This window comes from Sorex araneus, chromosome 4 (assembly GCF_027595985.1).
Source record: "Sorex araneus isolate mSorAra2 chromosome 4, mSorAra2.pri, whole genome shotgun sequence".
Lineage (NCBI taxonomy): Eukaryota > Metazoa > Chordata > Mammalia > Eulipotyphla > Soricidae > Sorex > Sorex araneus.
In genome coordinates, this window is record NC_073305.1 from 176478612 (window position 1) to 176495259 (window position 16648).

The 16648-nt window shown below is 47.5% G+C and overlaps 1 protein-coding gene across 4 annotated transcripts in view; it reads left to right on the top strand.

Annotated features, from left to right (window-relative positions):
• PCMT1 (protein-L-isoaspartate (D-aspartate) O-methyltransferase) overlaps positions 1-16648 on the top strand; it is a 48038-nt gene that overhangs the window by 12320 nt on the left and 19070 nt on the right. For all 4 annotated transcript variants that reach the window (XM_055136102.1, XM_055136105.1, XM_055136103.1 and 1 more), the window contains exons 2-5: positions 2180-2284; positions 5406-5437; positions 12388-12492; positions 15150-15270. In XM_055136102.1, coding sequence (XP_054992077.1) covers positions 2180-2284; positions 5406-5437; positions 12388-12492; positions 15150-15270 — 363 coding nt within the window. The remainder of the gene's footprint in view (positions 1-2179; positions 2285-5405; positions 5438-12387; positions 12493-15149; positions 15271-16648) is intronic.

Here is a 16648-nt window from a genome sequence, read left to right on the forward strand (position 1 = left end):
TTATTTTTATGATTTTGCATGATATTAACTTTCACTTAATTAAACCTCAATTAATTAAATTAACCTCAATTTCTTTTCTTTTGGGGGGAGGGGGGAGTCATACCTGGCAACGTTGAGGAGTTACTCCTGGCTCTGGGCTTAGGAATTACTCCTGGCTTGCTGGGGGGAGTGTATGGGATGCCAGGGATAGGACCGGGGTTTGCCACATGCAAGGCCAACACCCTGTCCTCTATACTATCGCTCTGGCCCCTAATCTCAGTTTCTTGTTCCACAAGTTAGAAATGGAAACTTTTTTTCTTTTTCTGGTGTGTGTCCCCCCCCCCCACAAACAAACAAAAAATTGTGGAGTCATACAATACAGCTGTCAGTGTGCACACAGGTCTGGGACTCAGAAAATAGGCACAGACTCCTAGTTCCAGAAGACGGCTTCGGCCATGGCAGTGGCCGAGGCGGCCGTGGTGTACACACCACACGCTCAGTCGTGCTTACCTGCGGTGACAGTCCTCCCGCTGTGCAGGTACTCCCCAGGGGCTACAGCTGTGCGCCCCAGGGCTCACCTTCCCTCCGAGTGGCCCTGCATCTCTGGAGTGTGTGCCCGCCAGGGGTCGCAGCTTCTCCTTTGTGGGGCTCACGTACATGTGACTGTGGTCACCAAGGCTGGAGGCTCTCAGGGCTATTCCCAGAAGTACTGGGGTGAACATGGGAGCTGGATGGGACTTGCTCGCACCGCGCTTACAGCAGCCCTGTCCTTCTGAGCTCTGTACCTTTGTACCGTGCTGTACTTTAGCCCAGTCCTTGGTGGGGCTTTCCCCCCTCTCAGTCCTTGGGACGGACCCCGGGCCTCAGGCCTGCGAGGGGTATGCTTTAGCCGTGAACTCCCGTGACAGGCGTTATTTCATTGTTGCTTTTGTTCTGTGGCCACACTCTGTAGGTCGCAGGCCCTTCTCCTGGTGCGATGGCCCTGGGGTGCTCCCCGGGGTGCTCTGTGGGGCCACGTGCCGCTGGGTATGGAAGCCCAGCTTCCCCGAGGGAGCACGCAGGCTCGCCCCTTTCATTTCTCTCCCTGGCCCTGCTCAGTCTTCTAGTCCTAAGTAGTACTGTGTCCGGTATGCATCGGTCCGTGAACAAACATGTTGTGTGGGTTAGTAAGCGCTTTACTGACGAATAAGTTCATGCGAGGTGGCGTTAGGGGCTATTTAAACTTAGCAAGTTTAGCTCTTGGGGGAATCAAATAACACGATTGACTTTCCTGTAAGATTCATTTCTCTTATGCTCTGCAAGATGCCTGATTGATTTTCACCCACCTCTGTGACTTCTCCTTTTCAAGATCTTGGAAGGCTCGTTTCTTTTGCACATGTTCTTTCTTTCCTTCATGGGCGGAGACCTTCCAAATGGCTCTCAGGGGGACTGGGGTCCACCCTCCATGATACTCAGCCAACCGGACCAGATGGTTTAGTACCCGGGTCCAAGGGTGCAGGGCCGCTGCTGGTGGTGCTGGGTGGACACCTACACCTCGGGGGACATGGGGAGGACTTGGGGTTTGCAGAGACTCTGAAATGTTTTTCTTCTGTGCTTATTCTTCCCCGGCTGCTTTAGCTGAGTTCTGTTACTGCAGTTGTCATTTAGAACTAGAAGTCCATCCTGTTTTCTTAGCCCCAGATGTGTGTGTGTATGTGTGTTTTCTATATAGACTAACTGCTGTATGTCTCCATTTGAGGGGGGAGGGGCCACACCAGCGGCTCTGCACTCAGAATCCCCCCTGGCAGGCTCTGGGTACCGTGTGGGACACGGGGGATTGAACCTGGGCTGACCACATGCTCTACCTGCTGGACTCTCTCCCTGGGCCCGTGTCTCCATGTTTATAATCTACAGCCCCCAACTCTGGACACCTTTGCTCTGATCCTCCTCCCGGATTTTTGAAATCACTATATGACATAGCATCTAACCCTTCCAGATACAGTCGGCCCAGGTATATGTCACTCACTGAGAATAACACAAAGATGTCTTAACTATAACATTGAGGTCTTCTGCGGGACCAGGTCCACAAACACCTGGGCCTCTGCAACAGCGTCCCTGTCCCCTCGTCCAGTCTTGTCCCCTGCAGTGCAGCTGTCCTCATTTGGGAACACATCTGAGCATTGCACTCCCACGTTTCAAATACTTGCCTCTTCTGTTTCAGAAAATGGAATCATCAAGACAGATAAAGTATTTGAAGTAATGTTGGCCACAGACCGCTCCCACTATGCAAAATCTAACCCTTACATGGATTCTCCACAATCAATAGGTAAGCTTGGAGTTTCTGAAAATGTCATATTTTAGTTAACCCAGTCCTTAATTTCTGTATGTGAAAATAACATGGTACACAATTTTTTTTTGTCTTTTAATAGACTGTTTATTATCACCTGTTAATTATTTTATTTTATTTTTTTGCTTTTTTTGGGTCTCACCCGGCAATGCACAGGGGTTACTCCTGGCTCATGCACTCAGGAATTACTCTTGGAGGTGCTCAGGGGACCATATGGGGTCCTGGGAATCAAACCCGGGTTGGCTGCATGCAAGGCAAACACCCTACCCGCTGTACTGTTGCTCCAGCCCCTCACCTGTTAATTTAAACTTTTTGCCTCAGTGAGTTTTATAATCCCAAACCTACTGATTTTAATAAAATGCTCTATGTGAAATATCTTTTCTGTTTTCCCCTTTTTGGGTGTGTTTTGGGGTTAGGCCTGCTGGGCTCAGGCTTTTACTACTGGCTCTGAATTCCGTGATCACTCCTTGTGGGCTCAGGGGCTCCATAAGGGATACTGGGATTTGAACCCAGGGATTGAACCTGGGTCAGCTGTATGCAAGGCAGATGCCTTACTCACTGTACTGTTGTTCTGGCCTTCTTTTCTGTATTCTGAAACAACACATGATGTATGTATAAAGAATTGGAAAAACATATTTTTCTAGTTTGGGGGGGGGGGGCTGTTGGGACATACCTGGCCGTGCTCAGAGTTTACTTCTGGTTCTGCACTCAGATGTATGGCTCCTGGCAGGGTTTGGGGACCATAAGAAATGCTGGGACCAAACCCGGGTTGGCCACAGGCAAGGCAAGCACCCTACCCACTGTGCTATCTCTCTGGCCCCAGTACCTTTTAAATGAAAACTTAGAGATTGAGTGCTGACTTTTATTGCTTGGGACTGTTTCGTAGGAGCTTTGGTCTGTACCAGTCAATATTGGGGAATAAGTGGAGTAAGTCCCATTTGACTTCTCTGCTTTCCTGACCCTACAGCCCTACTGTGTGCTGGTGTTTGTAAAGAAAGCTCCCTTTTTTTTCTCTTTTTGGGTCACACCCGGGGATGCTCCAGGGGTTACTACTGACTGCACCCAGGAGTTACCCCTGCCAGTGCTCAGGGGACCATATGGGATGCTGGGAACCGAATCCGGGTCAGCTGCGTGCAAGGCAAACACCCTACCCGCTGTGCTATCGCTCCAGCTCCAAGAAAGCTCCATATTTAACTCCTTCTCCTGAAGCAGGCTTTGGTGAAGCGCTGAGCGTTGGCAGTGGGCGCCTTTGAGGTTCAGAAGTGCCTCAGGATTCTGTCAGCAAGCTGCCACACCTTCCTCTTTTGAAGCAGTATAAGTTGGCAGAGAAAATCCTGAGGAGCTTCTGAACCCCGAAGGCTCCTGCTACCACTGCTCAATAAAAATTGCTTCAGATATAGAAGCAGGTAAATATGTTTTGAGAAAGCGGCACCAGAAGAGAGTCAAACTGAGAGATCATGAAAATGATTCTGAATGATAGAATAAACTAAAGTAGTTAATAGTTTTTTTTTCCTGTGCGCGCATGTGTGTGTGTGTGTGTGTGTGTGTGTGTGTGAGTGAGTGATATACCCAGTGGTGCTCAGGGGTCATTAGTGGCGTGACTTTGGGGACCCTGTGGAGTGCTGGGGATCTAACCTGGGTTGGCCGTGTGAAAGGCAAGTGCCTTCCCTGCGGTGCTGGTACTTAATAGCTCCTGAAGCGGCTTTGGTGCCTGTTGCTTGAGATTTTCTTTCTTTTTTTTTTCTTTTTGGGTCACACCTGGCGATGCACAGGGGTTACTCCTGGCTCTGCACTCAGGAATTACCCCTGGCCGTGCTCAGGGGACCTGCTTGAGATTTTCTTAAGTTGTCAGAAATGTGGAGCATTTCAGTTTTGCAAAGATTTGCATACTTACTCTATGTGTTATACGTGGGAGGCTATTTCCTTGTTGTATTCTTAGTTTCTTTCTGCTTATTTTTTGTTTTTCTGCTTTGTGGCAATGCTCAGAGGATGCTCCCAGTTCTATGCTTTGGGGTTGCCCCCAGCAGTGCTGGTACTGTGCCAGGCGTTGAACTCAGGCTCTCAGATGTGTTCAGCCCATTGAGTCTTCTTGCGACCCTTCATATTTTTTGGCAGTAGGGACAGCCTCAGAAAGCAGTGCTCACGGGGACCAGAGAGGCCCGTTGCTGGGACTTCTTTCTGGGTCAGCTGGGCCATGCGGTTAGACTCCAGGGCCCAGGGCTTAGACCCTGCAGTGCCGGGAGCCACCAGGGTGGTCTTCAGGGCCATGCCCAGTAGAGCTCAGGGAGCTTCTGGTCCTAGATTTGTCAGCGTTTGGGGTACCTTGTGGTGGCGGGTTTTCAGCTGGGGTAGGTTTAACCTCTGTACCAGCTCTTCAGCCCCAGAAGCTGCTTTTATGTTTCTGAATTTGAAGAGAAAACATCATGGATTTGTCTATTCAATGCACAGAAATTCTCCCTCTCATAGCTACGCCCTTTTGGCTGTAGGAGGAGTGTTGAGCGCGTCAGCCTTTGGGTTGATTATATTTTATAATTTCACTTGGCTGCTGCATCACAGATCTCTGAAGTGCAAGACTGAGGGGCCGGAGAGACAGCACAGCGGGGAGGGCACTTGCCTTGCACGCGGCTGACCCGGTTTTGGTCCCTGGCACCCCCTTGGGTCCTCCACGCCCTCCAGGAGTGATCCCTGAGCTCAGAGCCTGGAGAAAACCCTGAGCACTGCTGGGTGTTGCTCCAAAGGAAAGCAGAGATGGAACTTACTTTGCTTGAGATTATGAATAACGATTTATTCTGAAAAAGAATTTCTGAAGTTCCAAAAAGGAATTGTATGAAACAGTTGATGTGGTTTTTTTTTTTGTTTTGTGTTTTTGTTTTTTTTTTTTTTTGCTTTTTGGGTCACACCTGGCGATGCACAGGGGTTACTCCTGGCTCTGCACTCAGGAATTACCCCTGGCTGTGCTCAGGGGACCATAAGGGATGCTGGGATTTGAACCCGGGTCGGTCGCGTGCAAGGCAAACGCCCTACCCGCTGTGCTATCTCTCCAGCCCAGTTGATGTGTTTTGCTGCTGAATGTACCAGTTCTTCTCTTCTTCTTTTCCAGGTTTCCAAGCAACAATCAGTGCTCCACACATGGTGAGTTAACTTTCGTTATTTGGGTATAAAGGCATCCCCCCCATTAGTAAAAAGGGTTTAAGGAAGGATTTTTGCTTTCAATTATAACATCTTACCATTGATAAGTTATGAAAGATTTTAATGAACATCTTAAGTTTTATACATAGTTTATAGAAGGAATTCTTGGTAGGAACTCATTCAAGTTCTGAATGGTTGTCGGTACATCTCATCCCGTTAAATAGGATAGCAAAGGTTATATTTAGTGATGAGGTGGTTGACGAAGAAGATATTTTAAGCAATGGACATCTAGAAATCTCAAGTTGAAAAATTTTTTTAAATAGAAAATTCATTATGTACTGGCCAAGTATAGCAGCTATGACATTGTAAAACTTGAGAAGGACCTACGTGGTCATCTGGCATTTTTTGTATTTTAGTAATTTTCTTATACTTTTTTCAATGTTAGCTTAACAATAAGTTTTCTGATCTTCTACAGGTATTAAGGTTGGAGAAGTTCCCTGCTCGTACTCATAGTGTATTGATAATTATACTACAAGGGGGGAAAGGAGGAAGATACATGTAAATAGTAACTAGAAATTACTTTTCCTTGGGGTTTGGGACTGCGGGGCCGGGTTTGAATCAGGGCCGCGCGTCTGAGAGTGCTCCGGGCCTTGGGGCACTGCCGTCCTGCCAAAGAGGTTTCCTGAGAAGATTCATTACTAGCACGCTCTGAACTGAAATGGTTGGGGCTGCATTTCGTGGCGCTTGGATCTCCTGGAGATGCTACAATGACCTCAGCAAGTGCCTTCATCCTTGACTGTCTCTCTGACCCTTATTTTACTTTCCTCCCTCCCCTTCCCTTTCTTTTCCACTTCCTGCTTCCCCCTTTCCCCAACCCTTTTTCTTCCTCCCTCCCTCTTTTCCCCCCTTCCCTATTATTCCTTCCCATTCTCCCCTCCCCTTCCCCTCCCCTCCCCCTCGCCCCCCTTCCTTTGTCCTGTGCTGGGGCTCACAGATCACAATGTAGGCTCTCACTTAGCAGGTGGCAGTGCAGGGATCAAACTCTCAGCCTCATTTGTCATTGAGCTACACCCCTGGTGTGCTCATGTCTTTCCCTCTCCCTTCCCCTCTCTCCTCACCCTCTCCTCCCTCACCCTTGGGTACTTGGGGGACCGTGTGTGGTGTTGGGGACCAAACCAGGGTTGTTGGGGTGCAAGGCAAATGCACTAACCCCTGTGGTGTCTCACTGGTGCCTTTTACTGACACGTGACTCTGAAGTACCTTAATGTAGCAGCAATGGGTCATTGTGATCTAATGTTTGGATTTTTGTTAATGCAAAGATATGATGCCCCTTATTTGTAAATCATTTATAACTTACAAATAACATACTAAATCTTATGCACAATGTAATTTCTGTGGAGTAAGGATAAGAATACTGTTTTTCAGGGCTGGAGTGATAGCACAGCAGGTAGGGCGTTTGCCTTGCACGCAGCCAACCCAGGTTTGATTCCCAGCATCCCATGTGGTTCCCCCCACCCCCCCCCAGCACCACCAGGTTTGATTCCTGAGTGCAGAGCCTGGAGTTTTGTGCATTGCCCAGTATGACCTAAAGAGAAAAAAAAGAATGCTGTTTTTCCAGTTTCCCTCTTCCCCCCATTTAAGTGACATGGAGACCAAGGAATAGTGAGATAAATAAATAAACTGGATTTTTTTTTTAAAGGGGGCCGTTGGGCTACACTTGTCTGTGCTCAGGGGTTGTAGGCGATGCTGGGGATTGAACCTGGGTCAGCTGTGTGCAAGGCAAGAGTCTTTCCCACTGTATTATCTCTCAGGCCCCTGGAAAAAGTTTTTTATTGTGCTTGTAACCGCAGAGTAACAAAATCTAGTATTTCTGACTTTTAATTAAGAACTCTTATAGTATGTAAGTGATTATTGCACTTTAAGTAAGAACCCCTTTGTGAAAGATTTTTATACAAAAAATATTCAGTTAATTTTTTTTTCTTTTATTGTTTGTGCTGTACTTGGAGGTGCTCAGGGCTTACTCCTGATTGGGGGTCACTCCTGTCAGTGCTCAGAGGACCATATGTGGTGCTGGGGGTTAAACTGGGGTCAGACACATGCAAGGCAAGCACCTTAATGCCGTACCATCTCTCTGGCCTCCCCCCCTTTTTTTTTCCTTTTTTAGAGCATGTGTATTAGTTTAATTTTTTTTTTTTAAATAGAGGATATTTTACTGAGTCCAAATCTGTAGATTGAACTACACGATTTCCAAGTTAGAGGTGACATTTTTATTTTATTTTTTAAAACTTTATTGACTTTGTTGTTTAGTCACTGACATAGACCCTTACAAAGCGGCTCATGATTGGGTTTCAGTCATACAGTGTTCCAGCACCCAGCCCTCCACCAGCGTACATGTCCCAGCACCAGGGTCCCCAGGTCCCATCACCCCTCACTCCCACCCCCTGCCTACCTCTGGCAGGTGCGCTCTCGCTCTCTCTCTCTCTCTCTGTCTCTCTCTCTCTGTCTCTCTCTCTCTGTGTCTCTCTCTCTCTCTGTCTCTGTCTCTCTCTCTCTCTCTCTCTCTCTCCCTTCCTCCCTTCCTCCCTCCCTCCCTCCCTCCCTCCCTCCCTCCCTCCCTCCCTCCTCTCTCTCTCTCCCTCTTTTTCTCCCTTCCTCTCTCTCTCCCCCCTACTTTTGGGCTTTGTATTTTGTAAGATTGACACAAAGATTATCAAGAAAATCCCTTGCCTACTTTTAACCTTCAGATCTTGTCCAGCGTGATCATTCTCTCTGGTTCCCTTTTCTCTTAATGTTTTTGATGTAAAACTCACCTGCCCTAGGCCGGAGTGATAGTCTAGCTGGGAGGACATTGGCCTTGCACACACCAGACCAGAGTTCCATCTCCAGCATCCCATAGGGTTCCCCAGCACCACCAACAGTGATTCCTGAGTGCAGAGCCAGGAGTAACCCCTGAGCATCGCTGGATGTGACCCCAAAAATCAAGTTAAAAAATGGCCAAACAAAAGAACAAGTTATCCATCCATTGGTCTATGTTAATGTTATACTCCTGAAGGGGTTCTTTGAATTCTTTGACTTTTTTTTTTAAGTGAGTCAAAATGGTTTTATTAAAAGAAGGGGAGAGGAAGCTGGAGCAATAGTACAGCAGGCGGGACACTTGCACACGGCTGACCTGGGTTCAGTCCTCGGCACCCCATATGGTCTCCTGAACCCTGCTAGGAATGATCCCTAAGCACTGAGCCAGGAGTAAGCCCTGAGCACCACCAGGTATGGCCCCAAAACAAAGACATGTAGATGGAGAGAGAGAGGGAGAGAGAGAGGGAGAGAGCGCTACCTTTTGTTGGGCACACAGCCCTCTCGAGAGGGGGGACAGCCAGTGACTGAAATACAGCTGAAGACGCTTGGATGGATGAAGGTTGTGTCTAGGAAAGGAAATTCCCGGGCTTCGCTGGTGCAAAAGTGGCCCTGACAAGTGTGTGTTTCTGTGCTGTCGAGGTGGTGCATGTGGTGCATCATGGATCTGTTCTTTGGGGTACTCTGTGGTTCTCTGTGTGTTGTTTTTTCAGGGATCACCTGGCCCGTAGCACACAAAGCGTGTGCTCAGCCCACTAAACTGTCTTCTATCTCCCCCCCCATCACCCGCCTGTTTTGGGGCCATACCCGGCTCTGCTCAGGGCTCACTGCTGGCTCTGAGCTCAGCAGTCACTCCTGGGGGTGCTCTGGGGACCCACGTGTGCCTGTAGTCCAGCCTGGGTTGGCTGTGTGCCAGGCGTATATATAATACAAATAAATCATATATAACATAACTATATATTATATATAGTATAATGTATATTATATATAATACATATTAACTGTATGTAACAGTTAATACAACCTTAACTGTTGTATTATCTCTCTGGCTCCCCACTATGGATTTATTTATTTATTTTTTTATTAGTGAGTCACTGGATTTTTTTGTGTGTATTTATAGCCACCAGAATTCTGTTGTGGCTCCATGTTGATGTTGGGGCTGTTGTCTTCTCTTGCCTTGCCAGGGTTTGATCCCTGGTCCTCACACATACAGGGCGTGATCCCTGCTGCTGAGCCTCTTTTTGGTGCTGATGGCTGGAGTTGTGTTGTTGTTTTGGGGCCACTCCTGTCAGTGCTCAGGCTTCTCCTGGCGCTGCACTCAGGAATCCCTCCTGGTGGTTATGCTCAGCGGACCATATGGCGTGCCGGGGATTGAACCTGGGGCTGGCCCCGTGTGCAAGGCAAACAACCTACCTGCTGTGCTCTGTTTCTTTCTCTTTTTGGGTCACACCCGGCGATGCACAGGGGTTACTCCTGGCTCTGCAGTCATGAATTACTCCTGGTGGTGCTCAAGGGACCATATGGGATGCTGGGATTAGAACCCGGGTCAGCCGTGTGCAAGGCAAATGCCCTTCCCACTGTGCTCTCGCTTCCAGCCCCTGTGCTATTTCTCTGGCCCCATGGTTTTGAGGCCATATCTGGCAATGCTTGGGGACACTCCCAGCTCTGTGCTTGGGGGTCACTCTTGGCTGTGCTCAGATGACCCCGCAGTGCTGGACCTGGGCCTCTCGAGTGACTCAGCCTATTGGCTATCTCTGTGGCCCTGTGTTTATTCCCCACCTCCTTCTTATTCATGGTTAGTGTTGGGATGACACCCCTGGTCACCGTGTCCCTGGATGTGGTGCTCCCACGTCAGGTGGTGGTGCTCACCCAGCACCCACTTTCCAGAGTCAGGGTGCTTGCACTGTGTGTGCCAGGCTTGCATCCTTTTTCTCAGTGACGGCTGGGGTTGCCTCCGTGCTCACACACCCGACACTGGTGTAGCGGGGGTTGCCGTGGCCGGCACGGAAGGGGAGCGATGGGGAGAGTCTGCTCGTTCCTCGGCGCCCACACGCAGGCGGGCTACTCTGACTCGGACCTTTGGTTTTTCACTTGTTCCGCCCGACACCCCCTCCCACCACCACCGCATTCACCCCACGGTTGATCTGGGGGTAGCTTTTGCTTGTTGTGCTCTCAGAAACCCTTCACTATTGCTAATGAATTTCATGCCTTCACATTTAGTTGCCCTTGTGGGGTTGTTGACCCACAGTTTTGATGATTTTGTTTTGCTTTGGGGGCCACTCCCTGTTCCTGGGGTTTGCTCCTGGCCTTCCTTGTTGGGACCATGTGGCTGGGGACAGAGCTGGACTCAGCCACATGCTTGGCAATCACCTTAACCCCCTCAACTTCAGTTCCCCCAGTGACGATTTTTATTCTTAGTATTTTGTTCTATGTTTCTAGGTTTTTTGGGCCACACCTAGGGTTTTCTACCTCACTCTTTATTCCTGCCTCTGTGCTCAAGGATCACTTGTGGCTAATGGTTGTGGGGATTCGAACCATCATCTACTGTGTGCAAGGCAATGCCTTAACTCCTGTACTACTTCGCAGCTCTGATTTTTGTAAATTTTTGTGGTGTGTGTGTGTGTGTGTGTGTGTGTGTGTGTGTGTGTGTTTGAGAGAGAGAGAGAGAGAGAGAGTGAAAGGGGGGCATACTTAGCGTGTCCAAGGGCTATTCCTGACTGTTCAGGAGTTACCCTGACAGGGTTTGGGGGAGCCGTCTGTGGAGCGGGCATCGTACTGGGTCTGCTGTGTCCCAGGTAGGTGCCTTACAGCATATAGTCTCTCTGGCTCTCCTAATGATTGTCTTGGGGCCACACCTAGCCATGCTCCTGAGCACTGGGCTTCTGGCTCTGTGTTCGTGAGTCACCCCTGATGCATGGGGGCCATGTGTGGTGTTGGTATTCTAACTTGGCTTGACCATTGTCCCTCTGTTCCCCTAAGGATGGGACACCGTGATTGACAAAGTTATTGGCAGTAGAATTCAGGCATACAGTATTCCCACTCCTCCCCAGAGACTCCAGGATTCCTCCCTGTGCCCCAACCTTTGGTGTTTTTTATTTGTTTCTATTTTTTTGTTGTTTGGGACCGCACCTGGCTGTGCTCAGGGCTCACTCCTGGGTGCTTGGGGGGGCGGGTGGGACGGCAGGGAATGAACCTGGCAGCTGCGTGCAAGGCCAGCGCCTTATTGTGCTCTCTCTCCATCCCCTTCAAAAGTTTGAATAATCATTGTAGAAATTTCAGTGTAGCTTTTGAAATGACACTTATGACTTTAAACTTCACGTTTTGGAAAATCTCTGGAATGAACGTTTATAAGAAGAATGAATTAAAGGAGGCCTTATTTCTTGGCTTGGTTCAAAACGTATCCAATATTATTTTTCCTTTATAATTAAAACATTATAAGCAGAAAAACATATATACTTCAGTCTCTCTTCAGTTTCACTTTTTGGAATTTATCCTGTTACATTAGTATTACATTGCCCTACACACATTCCTCTCTGTTTAGGGATGTGCTAATGTTATAATACATCAGTATCCTAATCCTCAGCCATGCAAGTCAGTGAGCGTGAGGAGGGAGACTGCTCACAGACTGGAGGGCATGTTTCTCATGCAGAAGGCCCTGGGTCTGCTCCCCAGGTGTTTCCAGGAGTTACCCCGAAACAAAACAAATAAAAATTATAAAAAGAATGAATGGGCTGTTTAAATGTTGATAAAAATGGGCCTTCAGTGTAGGATACACAGAGTGAAGATATTTGGCAGGAGCCACAGGAAACTGGTGTGGCCTCCTTTGCCGTTAGAGAGCTCAACTTGCTGCAAATGGGGTGCAACGGAGACTTCACGGTGAATTCTTGGGGAGCGTTTCCACTTTGGATGAATTAAGTTTAAAAAAAAACTCACAGGTTGTAATTGCTAAACAAGACCGTAAACAGGAACACCATTCCTTTGTAACTTCGTGTAGGTATGTGTTTGAGGGAGAAAGAAGGGGGCAAACCTGACAGCTTTCTCTGCCAGGGTCTCTCTGCCGCCTAGTGTTCACAAACGCCTGTGGCTTTGTTTTCCTTTGGCAGCACGCGTACGCGCTAGAGCTTCTCGCCGATCAGTTGCATGAAGGGGCCAAAGCTCTTGATGTAGGATCTGGAAGTGGAATCCTCACGGCGTGTTTTGCACGTATGGTAAGAGCTTTATGTTTTCTTCTGCCCCCCAAAGCAGCATGGCAGCCTTCTAGTTTATTTGAAACATTTCGTTGAAATAGCAGCCAGGATACATATCATCTTGAATTTTTTTCCCCCACTTATAAGTGATGGGAACTTTCTATTCAAATTCGCAGAGCTAAAAGGGGGCGTTGGAAGATCTGTCTGGTTTCCTGTGAGCCTGGAGTCAGCGGCAGAGCCCATGTTGCTTCTTACAGGCTTTTCCTCTGGGTCTTGGTCTGGCCGTTTCCTTTCACGTGCTGGCTTCAAGCTCTCCCCATGTCTCCAAAACTTGGTTCTTCCTAGTTCTCTTTAGGTAGAAAGTAATGGCCTCGGCTGGAGCAATAGCACAGCAGGTAGGGCGTTTGCCTTGCACGCGGCAGACCCGGGTTCGATTCCCAGCATCCCATACGGTCCCCTGAGCAATGCCAGGAGTGATTCCTCAGTGCATGAGCCAGGAGTAACCCCTGAGCATTGTCAGGTGTGACCCAAAAGGAAAAAATAATAATGGCCCCTAACCTCTGACCTCTTGTCCAGCTTTACAGGAATGAGGGTGGAGCTCTTGCCCTCACTGAGTAGGAATTCCCCTTAATGCTAAGAGATTTGTGGCCAGGGGCCGGGGCGACGGCTCAGGGGGCTGACTGCTTTGCCTGCAGGAGCCCTGGATTTGGTCCCCAGCACCTCCCGGTCTGTTTCCCAAGTGCCCCTGGTATGCCAGTGCCCCCAGCAACAAAAAGATACAGTCAGCAATCATTAGAAAAGGAACTCCTGGGGCTGGAGCAATAGCACAGTGGGTAGGACGTTTGCCTTGCATGCAGCTGACCCGGATTCGATTCCCAGCATCCATATGGTCCCCCAAGCACCGCCAGGAGTAATTCTTGAGTGTATGAACCAGGAGTAACCCCTGTGCATCACCAGGTGTGACCCAAAAAGGAAAAAAAAGAAGATAAGGAGTTGGGGATACTGTCTTGATTTTTTTTATTGCTTTTTTTTTTTTTTTTTTTTTTTTTTTTGCTTTTTGGGTGACACCCAGTGATGCTCAGGGGTTACTCCTGGCTCGCACTCAGGAATAACTCCTGGTGGTGCTCAGGGGACCATGTGGGATGCTGGGAATCAAACCCAGGTCAGCCGTGTGCAAGGCAAATGCCCTACCCACTGTGCTATCGCTCCAGCCTTAAATTGCTATATTCTTAGCATCTGGAACAGCATCTGGCAAATCATAAGGACACATTTGTTTTAGTTTTTTTGTAAAAGTTAAGCTCTTACTAATGAGGTGATGAAAATCTTTTCTGAAAGCCTAAAAATAGCATTTAATTAATTGAATATGTTCTCTGTACTCAACATATTTAGGCTTCAAATACTGATTTTTAAAAACTCATTAGATCTGAGTTACCTTTTGAAAATACTAATTTAAATAGTTTTTATCATTTACCATATGCTAGTCATTGTTCTGAGGGCATTTAAGGAATTTATTTAGATTTAACATCAACTGATAAGGTATAGTCACCCTTTTAATGTTGAGAAATTGATTCATGGAATAATTTGCTAATGTTACATAATTAAAAGTTAAAAAACCCAGTAGATCTCTTCAGTTTTTTTTTTTTTTTTTTCGCCTTTTGGGTCACACCCGGCGATGCTCAGGGGTCACTCCTGGCTCATGCACTCAGGAATCACCCCTGGCGGTGCTCAGGGGACTATATATGGGATGCTGGGATTCGAACCCGGGTCGGCCGCGTGCAAGGTAAATGCCCTACCCACTGTGCTATCGCTCCAGCCCCCCCTTTTTTTTTTTTTTTTTTTTTTCTTTTTGGGTCACACCCGGCGATGCACAGGGTCCGCTCCTGGCTCCGCACTCAGGAACTACTCCTGGCGTTGCTCAGGGGACCATATGGGATGCTGGGAATCGAACCCAGGTCAGCCGCATGCGAGGCAAACACCCTACCTGCTGTGCTATCGCTCCAGTCCCCTGAAGTAATGCTTTTGAAAAATGTTAAGAATATGTTAATGTTGGGGCTGGAGTGATAACACAGCGGGTAGGGCGTTTGCCTTGCACGCAGCCGACCCGGGTTCTAATCCCAGCATCCCATATGGTCCCCTGAGCACCACCAGGGGTAATTCCTGAGTGAAGAGCCAGGAGTGACCCCTGTGCATCACCGGGTGTGACCCAAAAACCAAAAAAAAAAAAAAAAAAGTTAATGTTAAGAAAAATACAGCATTTTTTTTAGTATTATGAGTTTAAAATTTTTTTTTCTAACTTCTAATTGCTGAAATAGAGTTAGTTATTTCAACATTAAAGAAGAGAAAGTTGTATTTGGCAAATTAGAAATTGAGCAGTTACTATTCTCATTGGAGTTTAAACTATTTTTCTTGGATTATTTAGTTTCTTTCTGGGGGGCGGGGGGACACGTACATAGTGGTTCTTGGGGGTCACTCCTGACTCAGCACCCAGCCTTGTGCCCCGCCTGAGGTGCAGGGCCTGGAACCCGGGACAGAGCCTGCATTCTAGGCTGAGTCTCTCCTCGCCCCCCAGTCTTGCGTTCTGAGTGTTGCAACTGTTGTACCTGGCTCTGGATTAGGAAACCCGTGAATGTTTCCCCAAAGTTTCAACAGTGAGTTCATAAATGATTCTCTCGCTGCAGGTTGGCTCTACTGGAAAAGTGATCGGAATTGACCATATTAAAGAGTTAGTAGATGACTCGATAAACAACGTCAGAAAGGATGATCCTGCGCTTCTGTCTTCAGGGAGAGTGAAGCTGGTCGGTACGTATCAGACAGCTTGGAAGTTCTCCTTGGAGATACTTTATCTTCAGAAAATCTTATGTAATAATTGATATTTAGATGTGATTTTTGCCTTTATTCATTTTTTAGCAATCAGTTTTTTTATTCCCCCTGTGCTGGTGTTCAAATTTAGTTTCTCACACATGGAAGGCATATGTTTTACCACTAGGGCTCATCCTGCCTCCACATTCACTCAAGTCCTAATTAAGAAAAGCAATTAACTCTGAAATGTTATACTGGTTCTACCTTCACCGTGGTAACAGACTGTTTCAGAAAATGGTGATGCTGAATTCTTTCTCCATTGGTTTTTAAGAATAAGGCTATTCAGAAGGATATGGTCAGAATTTGGGGCAATAGCTGTGTTTTCAGAACTAGTTAAATACACTAGCCAACAATTTTCCTATATATATTTCTCACTTTTATTGTAATTTACACTCTTTCGACATTGTCATTATTCACTTAAACTTAATTTGAAGGGAAATAAATTTTAAGTGACAAATGGCACTTATCATAAGAGGAAAATAAATGTTAACATTAACAACAACAACAAAAGTAATATCAAACTGAGTTTCCAGTGGGGGCAGGAGGGGAGGAGTGAGAAGGGCAGGGCTGAAGGGGTGGGGTTCCCAAGACAGTAGTGCAGGGTTGTAACATTGCGTACATGAGACCCTGTCGTTAATAGTATTATAAATCATGGTGCCTTAAAAATAACAGAAATGTAAAAAAGAAGTAACGTGAGTCCAGTATAAGAAATGTCAACAGTGCAGCTGTTTAAGATAGGAAAGTTCTCTAAATTTTTAGCTTTGTAAGCAGTTGTATGACTGAATTAAATATTGCTTTCACAATTGATTCATACTGTTTTATAGGGTGTGTTTTTTATTTTTTTAGTCATGAGCACATTTTGTATTGTTATGAAAAAGCAAAAACCAGAAAACAGAACCAAACATACTAAAAGTGATAGAACATAACTCCTGGGCTGGGGAAATGGCCCAGATGGTAAGGCACTTGCCTTGCCTGCTGCCAGCCTGGGAGCCAGCCCCAGCACCCACAGAGCTCCCAGTCCTGCCAGGAGTGGTCCCTGAGAACAGAACCAGGAGTCAGCCCTGGACACAGACAGGTGTGGCCCAGGAAGCAGCAAAACAGAACAAATCTACCCCCACCTCCCGAGAGAGGAGACCTTGGGGTCAGGGAGAGAGCACAGGGGTCACGGCCCACGCGCTTTGCGTATGCAGGGCCGTCCCTGGCACCGCCTGGCTCCTCTGCCCTCTCTGCACCCATGGGTGCAGCCCTGGGGTCACCCATCGTTACAGGGCCTGGGCCACACCCTGTCCTTGGATTCCAGTGTTGACTCTGGTCCCTG